The sequence below is a fragment of the Apteryx mantelli genome, chromosome 1 (assembly GCF_036417845.1).
Source record: "Apteryx mantelli isolate bAptMan1 chromosome 1, bAptMan1.hap1, whole genome shotgun sequence".
Taxonomy (NCBI): Eukaryota; Metazoa; Chordata; class Aves; order Apterygiformes; family Apterygidae; genus Apteryx; species Apteryx mantelli.
The window spans coordinates 71,257,729-71,271,773 of NC_089978.1; the positions used below are offsets into that span (position 1 = coordinate 71,257,729).

The 14,045-nt window shown below is 40.1% G+C and overlaps 1 protein-coding gene across 1 annotated transcript in view; it reads right to left on the bottom strand.

Moving 5' to 3' along the window:
* Positions 1-14,045, bottom strand: part of TBC1D8 (TBC1 domain family member 8) — a 50,596-nt gene that overhangs the window by 8,524 nt on the left and 28,027 nt on the right. The window contains exons 6-11 of the mRNA XM_067294675.1: positions 10,402-10,609; positions 9,020-9,214; positions 6,600-6,782; positions 6,041-6,191; positions 4,930-5,144; positions 3,954-4,071 (exon numbers count right to left, since the gene is read on the bottom strand). Coding sequence (XP_067150776.1) covers positions 3,954-4,071; positions 4,930-5,144; positions 6,041-6,191; positions 6,600-6,782; positions 9,020-9,214; positions 10,402-10,609 — 1,070 coding nt within the window. The remainder of the gene's footprint in view (positions 1-3,953; positions 4,072-4,929; positions 5,145-6,040; positions 6,192-6,599; positions 6,783-9,019; positions 9,215-10,401; positions 10,610-14,045) is intronic.

Here is a 14,045-nt window from a genome sequence, read left to right on the forward strand (position 1 = left end):
TTTTACTGTTCAACTTGGGACCTATGCAATGAAAATAAAAGAGTACACATTCCTCTCCTCCAGCTTATGTACCCAAGAAAGTGGGCAGTATAGCTTTCATTCTCTCTGTAAGAAAATACAAGACTGTATCAAAGATGGGTACATACACTAAGCAGGAGGAAAAATATTATACACATATATGTATGTATGTGTATATATAGGGTTTGGGTTTTTTTTAAGAACAGAAGTTTTCTGCTTTTCCCAGATATAAGTTTTCCTAACCATCTCAGACAGTCTTTCCAAAAGGAGCACATGTGAACCCAGTTCCTTCTGTTTTAGCTACTAGATCCTCTTTTGTCAGCAGCTATTGCAGAATCAATATAATTTCATATAGTTGAAGTGGCCTGTGTCTACAAACCACATCTGCCACATCAGGAGTTTTAACTGAAGATGTTACCAGCTAAAAATGTTTTCTGAATACAAAAAGCAGTTAGCCTTTCAATTATTTTCTGTCTTTCCTTCGAAATTATCTCATGTAGATGTTCTTTCTCATTGTCCATATTCTGCTAATATTAGGAGACAATTCTGATTGCTATGAAATGGCCAATACATATATCCCTATCACTCAGAACTACAGTTGCCTAAAGGCAGGGTACAACTTGGACACTTTTTGGCAGAGAGACAGCATCTTTTGGTTTTGCACCCAGATCATAAAAATATATATATATGGTATTTCTCCATCTTAGAACTTCTCACAATAAGCCACAAAAGGCTTCCACTAGTGGCTGAACAAGCATTACAACATCACAAGTCAAAAATAAGTGCCCAGAGACATGCAAAGAGTTTTTGAGAAACACATAAGGCATGGTGCTTGCTCTGAAGAAAAGGCCTTCTCATGTCAGATGATCATAAATAAGAAGGGTAAAGAAAATAGAGAAGAAAAAGCAATAGTGTTACTCAACAGAATGCATTGGGGAGGGGGGAGGATTTTGCTTTTGTTTTTTGTTTTAAAGCAGGCTTAATACAAACAATTTAATGGCCACAGTTAACACAGGTGAAAAAAAAGAAAAGAACAGAGAAGTTTTTTAGAGGTATTTGAAGGATATCAGAGACAGATTGGCAGAGATACAGAAAAATCATTCCAGGTGAAGAGGCAGCATGGGAGAGAGTGGCAAAAGCAGAAGGTTAGAAGAAATGTGAAATGCTGCCTAGATCTTTTGCAGAAGATCATGTTATACTTAAATGTTGACGCTATAGACAAAAGCCAAATGGGTCTATTCAAAGTTACTTTTATGCCCTCCCTCTCATTAGTCATTCAGTAACCACGATATCTGAGCAATTCAATCTCTAATATCAAGAAACCATAGTAAGGTAGGAAAATGCCAGGGCATCCATTTAATAAACAAGAACCCAAGACACAAACTAAATGAATTCTTCAAGACTGAAAAGGCAAATCAGAGCACTGAAGCGAGGTCTTCACTATTTTAAGAATTACAATAGCAAGACGACGACAATCCAGCAGATAAAATGGGATAAGACAGCCTGCAGGTCTGTGGACAGGATGGAAAAAATCACAGTAACATGAGAATAGGCTATGCACAACTCTCACCAGTAAAGAACTGAAAAGCACAACTTGTTTCTATCTGGCAGCTATCTGGTTATAATTTCCTCTATGCACTGCAGAAGAGGCAAGGCCTGAGGGAATTCCTGAAGTAGGAGACAAAAGGTCAACTTACCAACCCTGCCTGCAGGCTTTTCCCATTTGTAAGCAGTGAAATGATGAAAAGGTTTGTTAAAAGACAGAATGGTCATAGCTGGCGGGACTGGAAGAGCTGATCTTGGGATAAAAATAAAAGGGTTGGGTAGGTAGAATAGGGCTGGATTGCCGAAGTACTGAAAGCGAAAATAAAAAAAAAATGATACTGAATGTCATAGAAAAAAAAGACCAAGAGAAGATGGAGCTAAGAAGGCTTGGAATAACCAAAGTCATTGATTCAGTAACCATTTTGACTGTACAGATTACTGACTCACACTAAAGAGGAAAAAGCATAGCGACAGGTACCAAGGTAGAGATTACTGGAGCTATGCAGAGATCAAAATTTGGACAACAGTTTTGGCAGTGTGGATAAAGAGGAAAAGTTGGTTCTTGGAAGTATAATAAATATAAGCAAGAACAATACCAAGTTTAGACAAGAGCTGCTTACAAGTCAAAAAAGAAGACCAAGTCAACTATGAAGCCAAAATCATGAACTCAAGCAACCAGAGGAGGTAGTGTGCAGAAGATCAGTAACACTGATTTGGCCATACTAAATCTTAGGATATATCAAAGCTGCAGAAGTAGCTGCTCAATCAAGCAACCATGCTGTGATAGTACTCACCTTTTCTTTTGGATACAGAGGATAAGAAAACAGACAGACAGTATAACTAAGACTATCGGCACTCAAACAATGTAAGCTGTTAGCCATGGTGAGTAACAGGCCTGATACAATCCCAAACTTCAGTAGAAGTCAGGGTAGCTATAACAGCAGGCCACAGGGGACCACTAAGGTTTAAGCTGGTACAAAGAATGCTACTTATGGGCAATAAGAAAGCTACTTACGGGCAATAACGCAGCAAGCTGCAAAGTTATCCCTAAGTCAAAACAAGCCCTAGGCTGATGATCTCTAGAAATACACAAGGACAGCTAAAAGCTGGGACTTTTAAAATCAAGAAAGGAAACAGGCAAATGCGAGGCTAAATCATCAAGATGGTAGTTTAAAGTCATGTCAGAACTTTGGTTCTTGTCTCCAAACAAGTCGGATATTTACAATGCCTAATCCACCAGCTGAAAATACTGAGGACATTCAAAACATGACAAAACTTCTGAAGCATCCAGCTGACTCGAGCAAATCTGCTTTAACTTGCACTACCTCCCAGTTCAGCGGCAAGACAACGCCTGTGCAGCAGCACAGTGTGAGGAGGTATTACAATACCATCCTCCAAGAAAAATATTGGAAATCTTCCCGGCTTTTTCTCTCCTGCTCCCAGGCAGTCCAGGACTGACCCACATCATTTGTAGCTCCCTGAACCTCTGCTGCCAGGGGCTTCTTCCTATCCCCATCTCCTCACAAGTCACCCAGATGCCTCCCTTTGCTACAGTGATGATGTCATGGCAGACACTGTAACTAAAGATTAAGGAGACATTAAAGAGAGAAAAACTATTAAACATTTCTATAACAGGAGGAAGTAAAGTCACTGCAAACAACAAATACTTTTTCTTGTATGCATACCTACAACTACTGTGTCAAACAGTTCAGCCCCTCTCTTTCTGTGCATTAGGCACATAGTTCCTGCATGCACAATTACCAAGTATATTTTCAGACAATCTTAAAAATAGTTGCATTGTGAAGAACTGAAAACACAACAGATGCAGTGCAAAGCATGAACTGCAGAGGGACTGGGATTATTTCTTAATGCTGCATCTCACATTCAAAGGTCCAACAGGGTTTTGTATTGGTTCTTTCTACAAAGTGTCATTTTAGATGCAGGCCTGTATTACACCAGCATCCAGCAATGCAGACAGATCAGAAACAGCTACCCTAGAAGATCCTTCCTAACTCTGCCTTAACAGCTGGAGTCTCTAATACTGAACACTTCTAACCAACAAAGACAAGCAAGCTCTTGTTCTATTTTTATCTAAGATTAAGGTTTAATGCAACAGGCAAAAGCACCACCTCCTCCTGACCAACAGGAAAAGAATGACAAACAATAAAAGTTGGGCATATATATAGTTCTTGCACTTAAATTATTCAAATCAAAAACAACACTACCTGGAACCTGAGCAAACACCACAGCAGATCACACACTAATACATGGACCACTTCACCCATGGATTATGGACCTCTGAAGAACCCCAAGCACTTCGTCCCAATGCCATTCAGTTGCCCTTCCCAGTGGGGTATTTAGGAAGGCGAGTGGGAGAGACGTGAGCTCACCTATCACTCGGTGGTTGAAGTAATCTGGCAGCATTCGCTCACACACAGCAACCAGCAGCCAAAAGGCTTCTTCCTCTTTGGCATACAACAGTAACACGGAGGTCAAAATATTCATAGACTTACAAGGACAAAGAAGAAAATGGGATTAGTGACAGAAAATCCTACTGAAAAAAGCTAAATTGTGGCTATTTTTAAAGGAAGAAAAGTACCATAACATGAAGGAAACAACTAAAAAAACAGCACGAGAAAGGTAATAGTGAATACATTGCAATCCAGGTGAGACATAAAGGCATAACAAGTTTGTCAAGCTTACATATACTGCTTTTCATAAGAGCAATAGGAAACAACTGAGAACAGCACAGTACTGGATGTGTCCAGATGCCAAGTAGGTAACTGATAGTACAAAATGTTTTGGGGTTGGTTTCCCCATTGCTCCCCATATTTGTATTTCAAAAGAAGATAAAGGAACTGGAACTGTTCTGCTTTTTAATCAGAATTCAGAGCTTGACAGAGGATTTTAGCTGACAAGCTGGGTATAGTACTTCATAGTCTGTCATCAGTTTTGAAGGAAAAGAGCAGAACTTCAGTTCATTAAACCTCTGCCCTAGCACTTCATGTGAATCTCATCTGTGCAGACCAGTTTACTTCCCCAGTCTCCAAGTTTTGTGCAAGAAACTCACTTTCAAACAAACAGAAGCATTAGAAATTCCCCACACACACACTTTAATGTGTAAAAGCATTTCCAAAATGCTGAGGGAATACATTTGTTAAGTCAGAGGGTACCATTCCACATCCTTGTTTTCCAGAGTAAATCACATTTAATACTTAAAATTACATGGTTTTGGTGCTAAAAAGACTTATCAAAACCACCATTAAAAATACTTCAAATTAGTGATAAAACCAAGAAAGAAAGAAAGAAAGAAAGAAAGAAAGAACGAACAAAAAAAGCAGCATTAATCCACTGAGAATTTTGCACCTGGCAGTATCCAATTTTGGGGTTCCTGTGTGCATATGCTGTGAGAACCCTTCTGAGCGCTGCTATCCCTGTCTCGTTCTGGAAGGCAGGGTGCTCGGGCAATGAGCGATGTAGGTCACGTTCGATTTCCTCTGTTGCCATGCAACACTTGCCCATGGAGGCCTCCACTAAATGTATGTAGTAACCAGGGTGTGAAGCGAGATCAGTCACAGCATCTGAAGGCAGTGGTAAGAGAGCAAGAGGAGATGTAAGTAGATTAGGATAGTATAAAACTTAGTCTTGTGGGAATTACTGGTCAAAAGAATGTAAGCAATGAGATAGTTTTCCCCAAAATCTATGAATTTAGTAAATCCTCAAATGAAATAAAATACCAGAATACTTGCTTTGAAAATGAAACAAATATTATCAAGGCCTACACAACACAACAGGATGCATAACACCTTAATATTGACATTGACCAGAAAACTTACTCAGGAGAAAGTATTACTGGGAGAAATGTACTCAGTGCTGTTTGTACTGTCCAAGGAGGAAAAACTCCACATGAAGGAATACATTTTACAAGTGTTTGAATATGTCAGACAGCAGATTAAGGACTAAACTTGAGATCATATTGTAGGAACGTTCCAGGTCTGCCAGATCTATGGATGAAATGAGTTGTTTTTTCCATCTCTAGTTTCTATTATTCCTGCCAACGTGCAACAAGAAGCAGGAGCAGGACTGCTGACTTTAAGATGTCATTATTTTGCAATAATTTGATTTGACGAGGGTTAAGCCAATATTTATGCTCAATCTAATTGTTCCTTGAAGGAGAACATTATTTTATGAAACAGAGGGATGATTTTAAATCAATTACACAGATGCAGCAGACATCATTTAAGTTTTCTGCCCATCATGTAATAACATTCCGAGATAAAATTCTTACAGCTCTACTTAGGTATTTACCTGCACTTATTATTTCAGTAGCTGAGCATCTGTAAGCACAGAATCAGATTACTACCATAAACTCCATTCAAAAGACGTTTTAATTGTCTTGGGGAGATTTCTTGCCCAAATGTTTTGCCGTGTTCAGAATCAGGGGATGGCTAAGGCCATCATCTCTAGGAGGTCTCACCTGAAAAGAGCAGCCAGAGTTTGCCTCTTAAGGATTCTGGGATTCCCATAGCAACAAGCTTTCTGATCTTCTCCGTGCGAAACATACACACAGTTCTGCCGTATTCTATGAAGTGGTCATCCCACAGGCTCTCTTTTATTTGCTCCCTAGACTGGAAACAAGAAGATATCTTTTAAAAGAACTAACCATGTGCATGCGAGACCTTGTAAACTGAAACATTTTACACATTAGAAATTCTGCAAGTTTTTTCCAGGACCAATGGACGTGGGAAGTCTGTTCCAAGGAATAAAACTTTCCCCATTTTGCCTACGCAGTTCACCACACAGGGGAGAGCAGAACTAATCAAAGACAGAAATTACAAATATTTACCAGAAAGAAATGGGGGAGGAAAGAGAAGGAAAAAAATCCAATCAAACAGAGAAGCAATTACCCTATATTCAGCATGCACACAACTTCTCCAGCCAATACACAGTTCATTCTACTAAAAAAATATATATACATTTGAATGTTACCACAGCTATTTTAAAAAATTCTGCAATGTCCCCCAAATCTTACATACCTTTCCAAAGTCAAGGCCTGCCACTCCTGCCTGATGAAAGTCTGATCTTAGTGCTTCTGCGTTGAGCAAGTAACTGCTCTCCTTTTCACATTCACTTTTGTCCTTGCTTTGTGGACCCTCTCTTCCCAGATCCCCAGACTCACAGTCCCTGAACACACATGTTGATCCAAACACAGGAGCGTTCTGCAATACAGAAGCAAAGTGGGTAAAAACTGAGAAGTTGTTAAATGGTGTGTTCAGGACAAATAGCAGCCTAACTTTCTGGTTTTGCCTTTGCCGGGACTGTTCAGACTTCATACCAGAGCTAGGTGCTTCATTAAGAATTAGCAGTGCTTCTCTTGGTCATCTGCAATCACTGCCCAAATTCAGTGAGCATTGCAGGTCGTCAGGACCCTCCCACCACTTTCTCTTCCTTCTTTTTAAAGGAAAGAAGGACAGACAGAGGCTTGCCTCCTGGATAATTCTGACTGGAGTTCTTCAGACTGCCAAGTCTTGGGTCTTTCCAAGTTGTCTATTCTGTTACATTGCTTGAATGGTCCTTGCCAAGCTTTTGGCTCTTGCCAATTAGTGCTCTCCAGGATGGATCGTGAATTAGCAAGGGCCAGGGCCTGCACATAGCCACTCTGTTTGGGATGGCAGAGTGTTAAATACAACAGGCATAGGCCATTCCATGCCAGTTATCCTCAGAACTAAAGAACTGTCTCAGGAATATTTAATTTACTATAACAGACCAAACTGGCCCATTACAGCATCAACTAATTGGTATTTTGGGTGAGGAGAGGAAAGAGCTATGTAATTTAAACTACTCTCTGAAGGGAAGAAAGATGAAGGGCGGAATTAACTTGCAACAGTTCAAGGTTACTTTATTGGACACAGAAGACCACAATTACTTGAGGAAAAGCTGAATTCGGGCATAAGAAAAAGCAGGTAACATTTTCTACATCCTTTATTCCTCCTTGTCAACAAAAAGACATAGCAAACGTCTTTAAAAGTGTAAAGGAAAAGGGACAGCAATGCTGATTCCCTGAAATGCTTGAATCTAGTCCTGAGAATGGCCATTCATTTTCAGGTAGCAAAGATGCCAAGGCACATATTCTTTCTGCTCGCTACAGATGGTTGACTGTCCTAGGGAAACCTCTGAAGTATAAGCAGCTACAGTTTTTTCAATTCAGTGAGTACCTGCTCATGTGTTACTGTTCTGTATGCTGCAAGATTACATATGTATGTATATACACCTAGCTCCATATTAAACCTTAAGCATTTCTGGAGCTGCATGAAGAAGGCAAAGTGTTTTATACCTTTCAGGAGGAAAGGCCTTAGTCTAGACTACCAGAATTATCTTATAATTCATTTGTACATCAGAAAGAGCTGTATTGTGGTTCAGAGTTGGGGGGGGAACATATAGGATCTCAGACTAACTTAGGTTGGAGAGGACCCTCTTTTTCAATTCCTCACTTAAAGGAGGGCAACTCTGATCAGGTTGCTGGGTGGCTGTGTCCAGTCAACTCTGGAATATCTCCAAGGATGGGGATGCCACAGTCTCTTGAGACATCCTGTTCCAGCATTTCCCTCCCTGTGAAAATCTTCTTCCTTTCATCTAATCAGAACTTCCCTTGTGACCGTTGCCATTCATCTTTTAGCTTGTACCTCCAAGAAGAGCCCGGCTCCATCTTCTCTTTAACTGTCCGTTAGACAGTGGAAGACAGCACCTAGGTCCCCCCTTACCTTCCTTTTCCAGGCTGAACAAGCCCCACTCCCTCAGCCTCTTCTCATAAAGCACACGCTCCAGCCCCTGACCATCTTTTGGCCCTCCACTGGACTTACTCTAATTTGTCAATGAATTTCTTGTATGGGGTGGGTAGGGACAAAATTGGACACAGTACTCCAGATCTGCCTCACAGGTGCAGAATAAAATGGAATAACAACATCCCTTGACCTGCGAGTTACAGCCCTGCTGTACAGCCCAATACGTTGTTGGCCTTCTTCACTGTAAGGGCACGCCGCTGACTCATGTGCTCAACTTGTTGTCCACTGTGACGCCCACCCTCCAGGCCTTTCCTGCAGAGCTGCTTTCCAGCCAGCCAGTCCTCAGCTTTTCTGTTGCAAGGGGTTGCTCTACCCCAGGTGCCAGACTTTGCATTTGCTTTTGTTGAACTTCACAAGATTTCTATCAGCTGCTTCCTCCAGATTGGTGAGTTCCGTGTGAAGGGCAGCCCTGTCCTCCAGCATATTCACTGCTTCCCCCAGTCTGGTGTCAGCCATATACTTGCTGAGGGTGCACTCCATTCCATCATGAGGGTCATTAATGAAGGCATCAAACAACATTGGCCCAAAAATCGACCCCTGAGAAATGCAGGACAACGGAGCAATGGATAAACACAATGAATTTATAATTCAAAAAAAACCCAGAAGTTCAGTACCTGATTCTTATCCTGCAAGTTGTTACAGTGTGCTGGGTTGCTGGAGTTCACTTCTTTTAGTCTCTGGAGCAGGTTCTCCACCAAAGCATCCCGGTCCTTCAGCTCAATGAACTGAAAGGCAGTCTTGCTCCTTATACTAATAATGATGGGATTGGGAAGAAGGCTTGTGTCCTCCATCTTTTCTATGGTGATTACCTTTTCCAGAAACATTACAGAAGACACATTGTTCACCACACATATAGAAACATCTTCAAATATTCTACATGTAGCAAAATGTACAACAACGATTTATTTGCACACATGCTTTAAACATGACTATTCATATTGGCTTTCCTTGGTCAGACACATCCTCCCACATGAAGGTTTAGGGTCTCTTTAAAAGCTCAAAGCAGGCACGAAGAAGTATCCCAGTTACATTTTTTTGAAGATGACTTCTTCACCCACTTTTGGAGAGTGGGATAAGGGGAGAGAAAAATAAGAAAAGAGAGTGATGATTAATATGCAATTCAGAAGAGGATCAACTTGATCAAATTCTGGGGTGGAGGAGAAAATTTACTTTCACATTTTTAAAGATGGGGAAAAAGATTGTTTTGTTGTTTCTGATTAAGTATATAACATTCTTCTTGTTTTCTATTTCTGTATCAGTGGAAGATAAGTTGCTACAGTTAAGATATCATTTGAACATTACTCTGTTATTAGTTGTGGATGAAAGGAAAGCTTTAATTAAGAGATCATAACAGCCCTGTATCCACTGCAGATCAGGCAGGTGTTTGCTGACAGCCTCCTTCTCCTCCTCTACTCCCACCACCTTCCTGTGCGTTCTCCCTCCATTTAAGCTGCTCTCTGATTTCATGGAAATTTGGCATCTCTTCAATGCCTCCAGAATATCCCCTTTTCTGTCAGTCCCACAGGTTTGTAGAGCATCCACAGGTTTGCTAGAGTTTGTCTATGGAGGGAGAGCATCAACACTTCTAAGTTACACCCACATCCCCATAACAGAAAAGGATGTAACACTGTTATATTGCTAGAAGGGTCCAAGTAGTCTCCATCAACGTCAAGCTGAACGTGTGTTTTTGTGGAGCTGGGATGGGAGTGCTATTTGAGTCTTGGAGTGATTAGAATCTGTTTTTGCAATGCCCTATCATGCTGCATTATCTGTCAACGCTCCGTTTTGAGAATCATGTTGACTCACCCATATGCATTTTAGGAATTTTATGTCCTAGTAAGTCCCAGAACAAACTTTACAACAATCCTGTAGGCACAGTGCACACAAACATCCTACTCTTTTCCATCAAATGATAGTTTGCAGATAAATCAAGTGACAGTGGATGTTTATGACAGAAAAGACAGATATGAACTTGAAATGAAACAAACAACTCTACCTCTCTAAGTGGGATGATAACATTGCAGCAGCCATTTTCTTTGCTGGCAAAACAGATATAACTGTCTGAAGTATACATCCTTCCCGCTGTGTGACAGCGACTAAATGGTGTCCACAGAGAACAGTCTACAACTTCATGTAGCTTCTCCTTCCTGGGCAATCTGAAGAAAGCCCGAAAGAATTCATTCTGCGCTCTGGCTTCAAGATCCCTTAAGAGAAAGCATTAAGAACGAATCACAAGATCCTGAAAGCCAAGATATCAAGTGCAAAGATTTTTTTACCTTTTTGATCTCACCAAGAGCAAGAAATACAGAATAAAAGCACTGTACACAATCTTCATTACTGTACTACTGTCTATATGAACAGATCAATACAAAATTAACTTTCAGATACAAAAAAACAAACCATCAACACTTTCTTGTTTAACAATTAGATCAAAAGCAATTACTTTACTAACTAGGAGAGGGAAGAACATAAATTAATTTAGATCACTCCTTATTTTTTCATTTAGCCATACATTTTCTATAATGATTGCTGTACTGCCTTCCAGCCTCAAAAAGAGATACAAGTTTCAGGGCCTAGGAGATAACTTTCATCTGAAGAATGTACTTTTCTTCTCTTTCCGAGAACGAGCAACAGAGATTATCTTTAAGTTTCTTATTCCTGCTCCCAGTAACATCACCAGAATTCTGCAACCTGCACCCCAGGGATTTGCTTCTGCATCCAAAAGTAATACGTTTGCTTGCTGAGCATTACCAAAGTGATCAGTAACAGAAGAGTTAATGATGGTGACATCATCGCATCATTGACTTTCAGAGGTATCAGTCTCTGAGATCCATCAAACAGTTGCAAAATGAAAAGCAATTTCAGGCCACTTACAGACTCAAGAGGGAATAACAGCATCAGCTACATTCAGTTTGGATTTGGCTTGCTTCCATTCACCCATCCACATAAATGAGAGAAAAGTTTATATAAATAAACATTTTATTTCTGAACCATGGTTATACAAGCCAGGGTTGTTAGGGGGCTTTTTCCCCTCCCCTTTAAATGAGGAATTCTGCAACAATTTGTAGAGCTGTGCAATTACATTATACACAGGCCATGGTTATTATCCCACCAACAGCAGTTCCAGAAACTTTAGGCTTTAGGACTTAAATTCTATCATCTTCTTTACTACAAGTAAATTTTTCCAAACTTGATTCACCTTAGCAGGGAGGAAGAGATAAAAAAAAAAAAAAAAAAAGAGCTTGACTTTGTTCCACTGAAAGAATTTAAAGCGTGGGCTGAAATATAGAGGGAGTGGTACCTTGTTGCTGTAAATCCCCTCTCCACTCCTTCCTCCACCCTCCCCTTCTCCATACACCCTCTCCCTGTCCCAGCCCAGCTGTTTAAAAATAAGAAAATTATATAAATGAAGGCTCAACTTCAGAGAGTATGTCAAGGGTTTTTGTTTTGCCTTTTTTTTTTTTTTACTTTCAGTTCCATCTGTAAAAAGCTAAAGCCAGGTGAAACAGGGAGAAAGAATCAAGAACAAACTGAGAAACAAGAAGGGAGGATCAAGTGTGAATAACAGAAAAGACAGAAAACACTTGACCAGAATTCTGCTGTCGTTTCCTTCTAAAGTAATTATCCTCCTTAATAAGATTATCCAAGGAAAACAGACAAATAGGCTCCTGTTTTTCAAAGAACAAAGAGAAACACTCTTTGTGAAGGAAGACTAAGAGTTTGCGCCAAAGCTGAACTTCCACAGCAAAAGAAACTCTGATAAGTGCCTGCAGTGATCTGCTATTGTGACAAAGCTAGATCAGGATATGCCTCCTAGTTAACTCAGCACAAAAATATTTTCCATTTCTGCACAACACAGATGAATGTTACTGATAGCATCTGCAGTAAGTCCTATGTAGAGCTGTTTTCTCCTGTTAATCTGCTGGGAAGGTAAGTTCCTGCCAGAATCTATTCAGTTCTTACAATTTCTATGCCTTTACATTAAAAGAAGTGTTATATAGAAGAACGGAATCTCTGTTAAGATAGGGATTTTCAGTAATTTAAGAGATAACTGTTTCAAAAGCTCCAAAATCTGCACGCCAATTCTGAATGCTTTGGATTTTGCTGCATCTCTTGGGGCTGCAAGCTTCAAATGCCAGGTCTTTCAAACAAGAAGTACCCTAGCTACAGGGGTTTTTTTAGCTGAAGAAAAACTTTACCACATTTGAAACTAAGTAAATTCACCAAGCAATTTTCTTCGTGGCACAGCAACCAGCCCCACTCGCCCAGCATCACATAACGGGGAAGAACGCCAATCTTAACATCCCCAGAACTGTCTATACACAATGACTCATTAAACGGATCATACAGGGCCACCACAGAGACCACACCTGATTCACTGCTGCCCTCAAGAAAAGTGCTGAAACAGGGGTCAACTTTCTGGAAGGCAAGATCCGGGAAAGAAAAACAGTAGCTCAAGAATGAAATACTGCCAGCACTTGCTGTTGCAGGCTCAAGTAAAAGTTTTATTAGAAAGTGGCACACACTAGTAATATTTCCTGTTAGGTAGGCAAATTCTAGGGCTTCTAGCAATTGTTTCCCTTCGTAAATATAGACAAACAGTGTTAGAGCTTGTTAAAAAAAAAAAAAATCCTACAACTCCTCCAAACACTAAAAAAAATTAGACAGGCAATTTTTTAAATGTGATACAGCAAAGATACAGCAACTGGTCCAGGTCACCAGCTCCCACAGCTTCCATCTGGGTTTCAGAATACCTCTAACTCTCAACAGAAGCACAGCTTTTCTACCTACTGCCCTACCTGTTTGAAACTTTCCTCTTTGTTTTTCCTGATGGTTTGGTTTTTAACCAAACGTAACATACTGAACCAATACCTAAGAAAACAAGGAAAACTAACATATAAATATATGCTGACATATAAATAGCGTTCATCATGTGTATACGTATACACCAGAAGAATAAAAACCTAAAGGACGTAATTTTGTTCCCTACTTTTCAGAAGAATCTGCAGGCTCTCTCCTCCAGGCTCTTTTTAATACAGTTTCTGACCTGCACATTACTGGATTCTTGGATTATCTCCGATTCCAGCGCTTAAGAGCGAATTGAGAGACTGAACTGTGGTAACTGTTTGTGTGTGACCCATAAGTTACCTTATAAGAGTTTTAAATTAAAGGAAGTAAGGCACAAGACTAAAAAAGACTGATCCTGCATAACAGGATCAGGAAACTTAATGTTATGTCCTCGCTGTCAAATGTTTTTTCTCCGCTTTAAATCTAACAGAAGTCAGCTTGGCAAGACCATAGTTCTGCTGAGTCATTCCCTGACTATTCCCAGGCAAAGAATGAGACCACATAATGTGGAGCCGCTGAAACGGGAGGGAAGAAAAAAAAAAAAAAAAAAAAGAATTAGTACCTAGTTGACCTCCCGCTTTTGGAGAGCAATTACTACAGGACACTGCTCTTGCTATTCAGACTCCAGAAAGTTACAGATTTTGAAAGTAACATATCCAGCAATATTCACCTTGTTTACCCAAAGAACTGCTAAATCCCTGTGGCATGAAAAGCTTTTTGTAACCAGATTTGGAAAAGTTACCGGATAACTGCCAACATGGACTTGTCAGCGACAAACGTAAAACCAACATA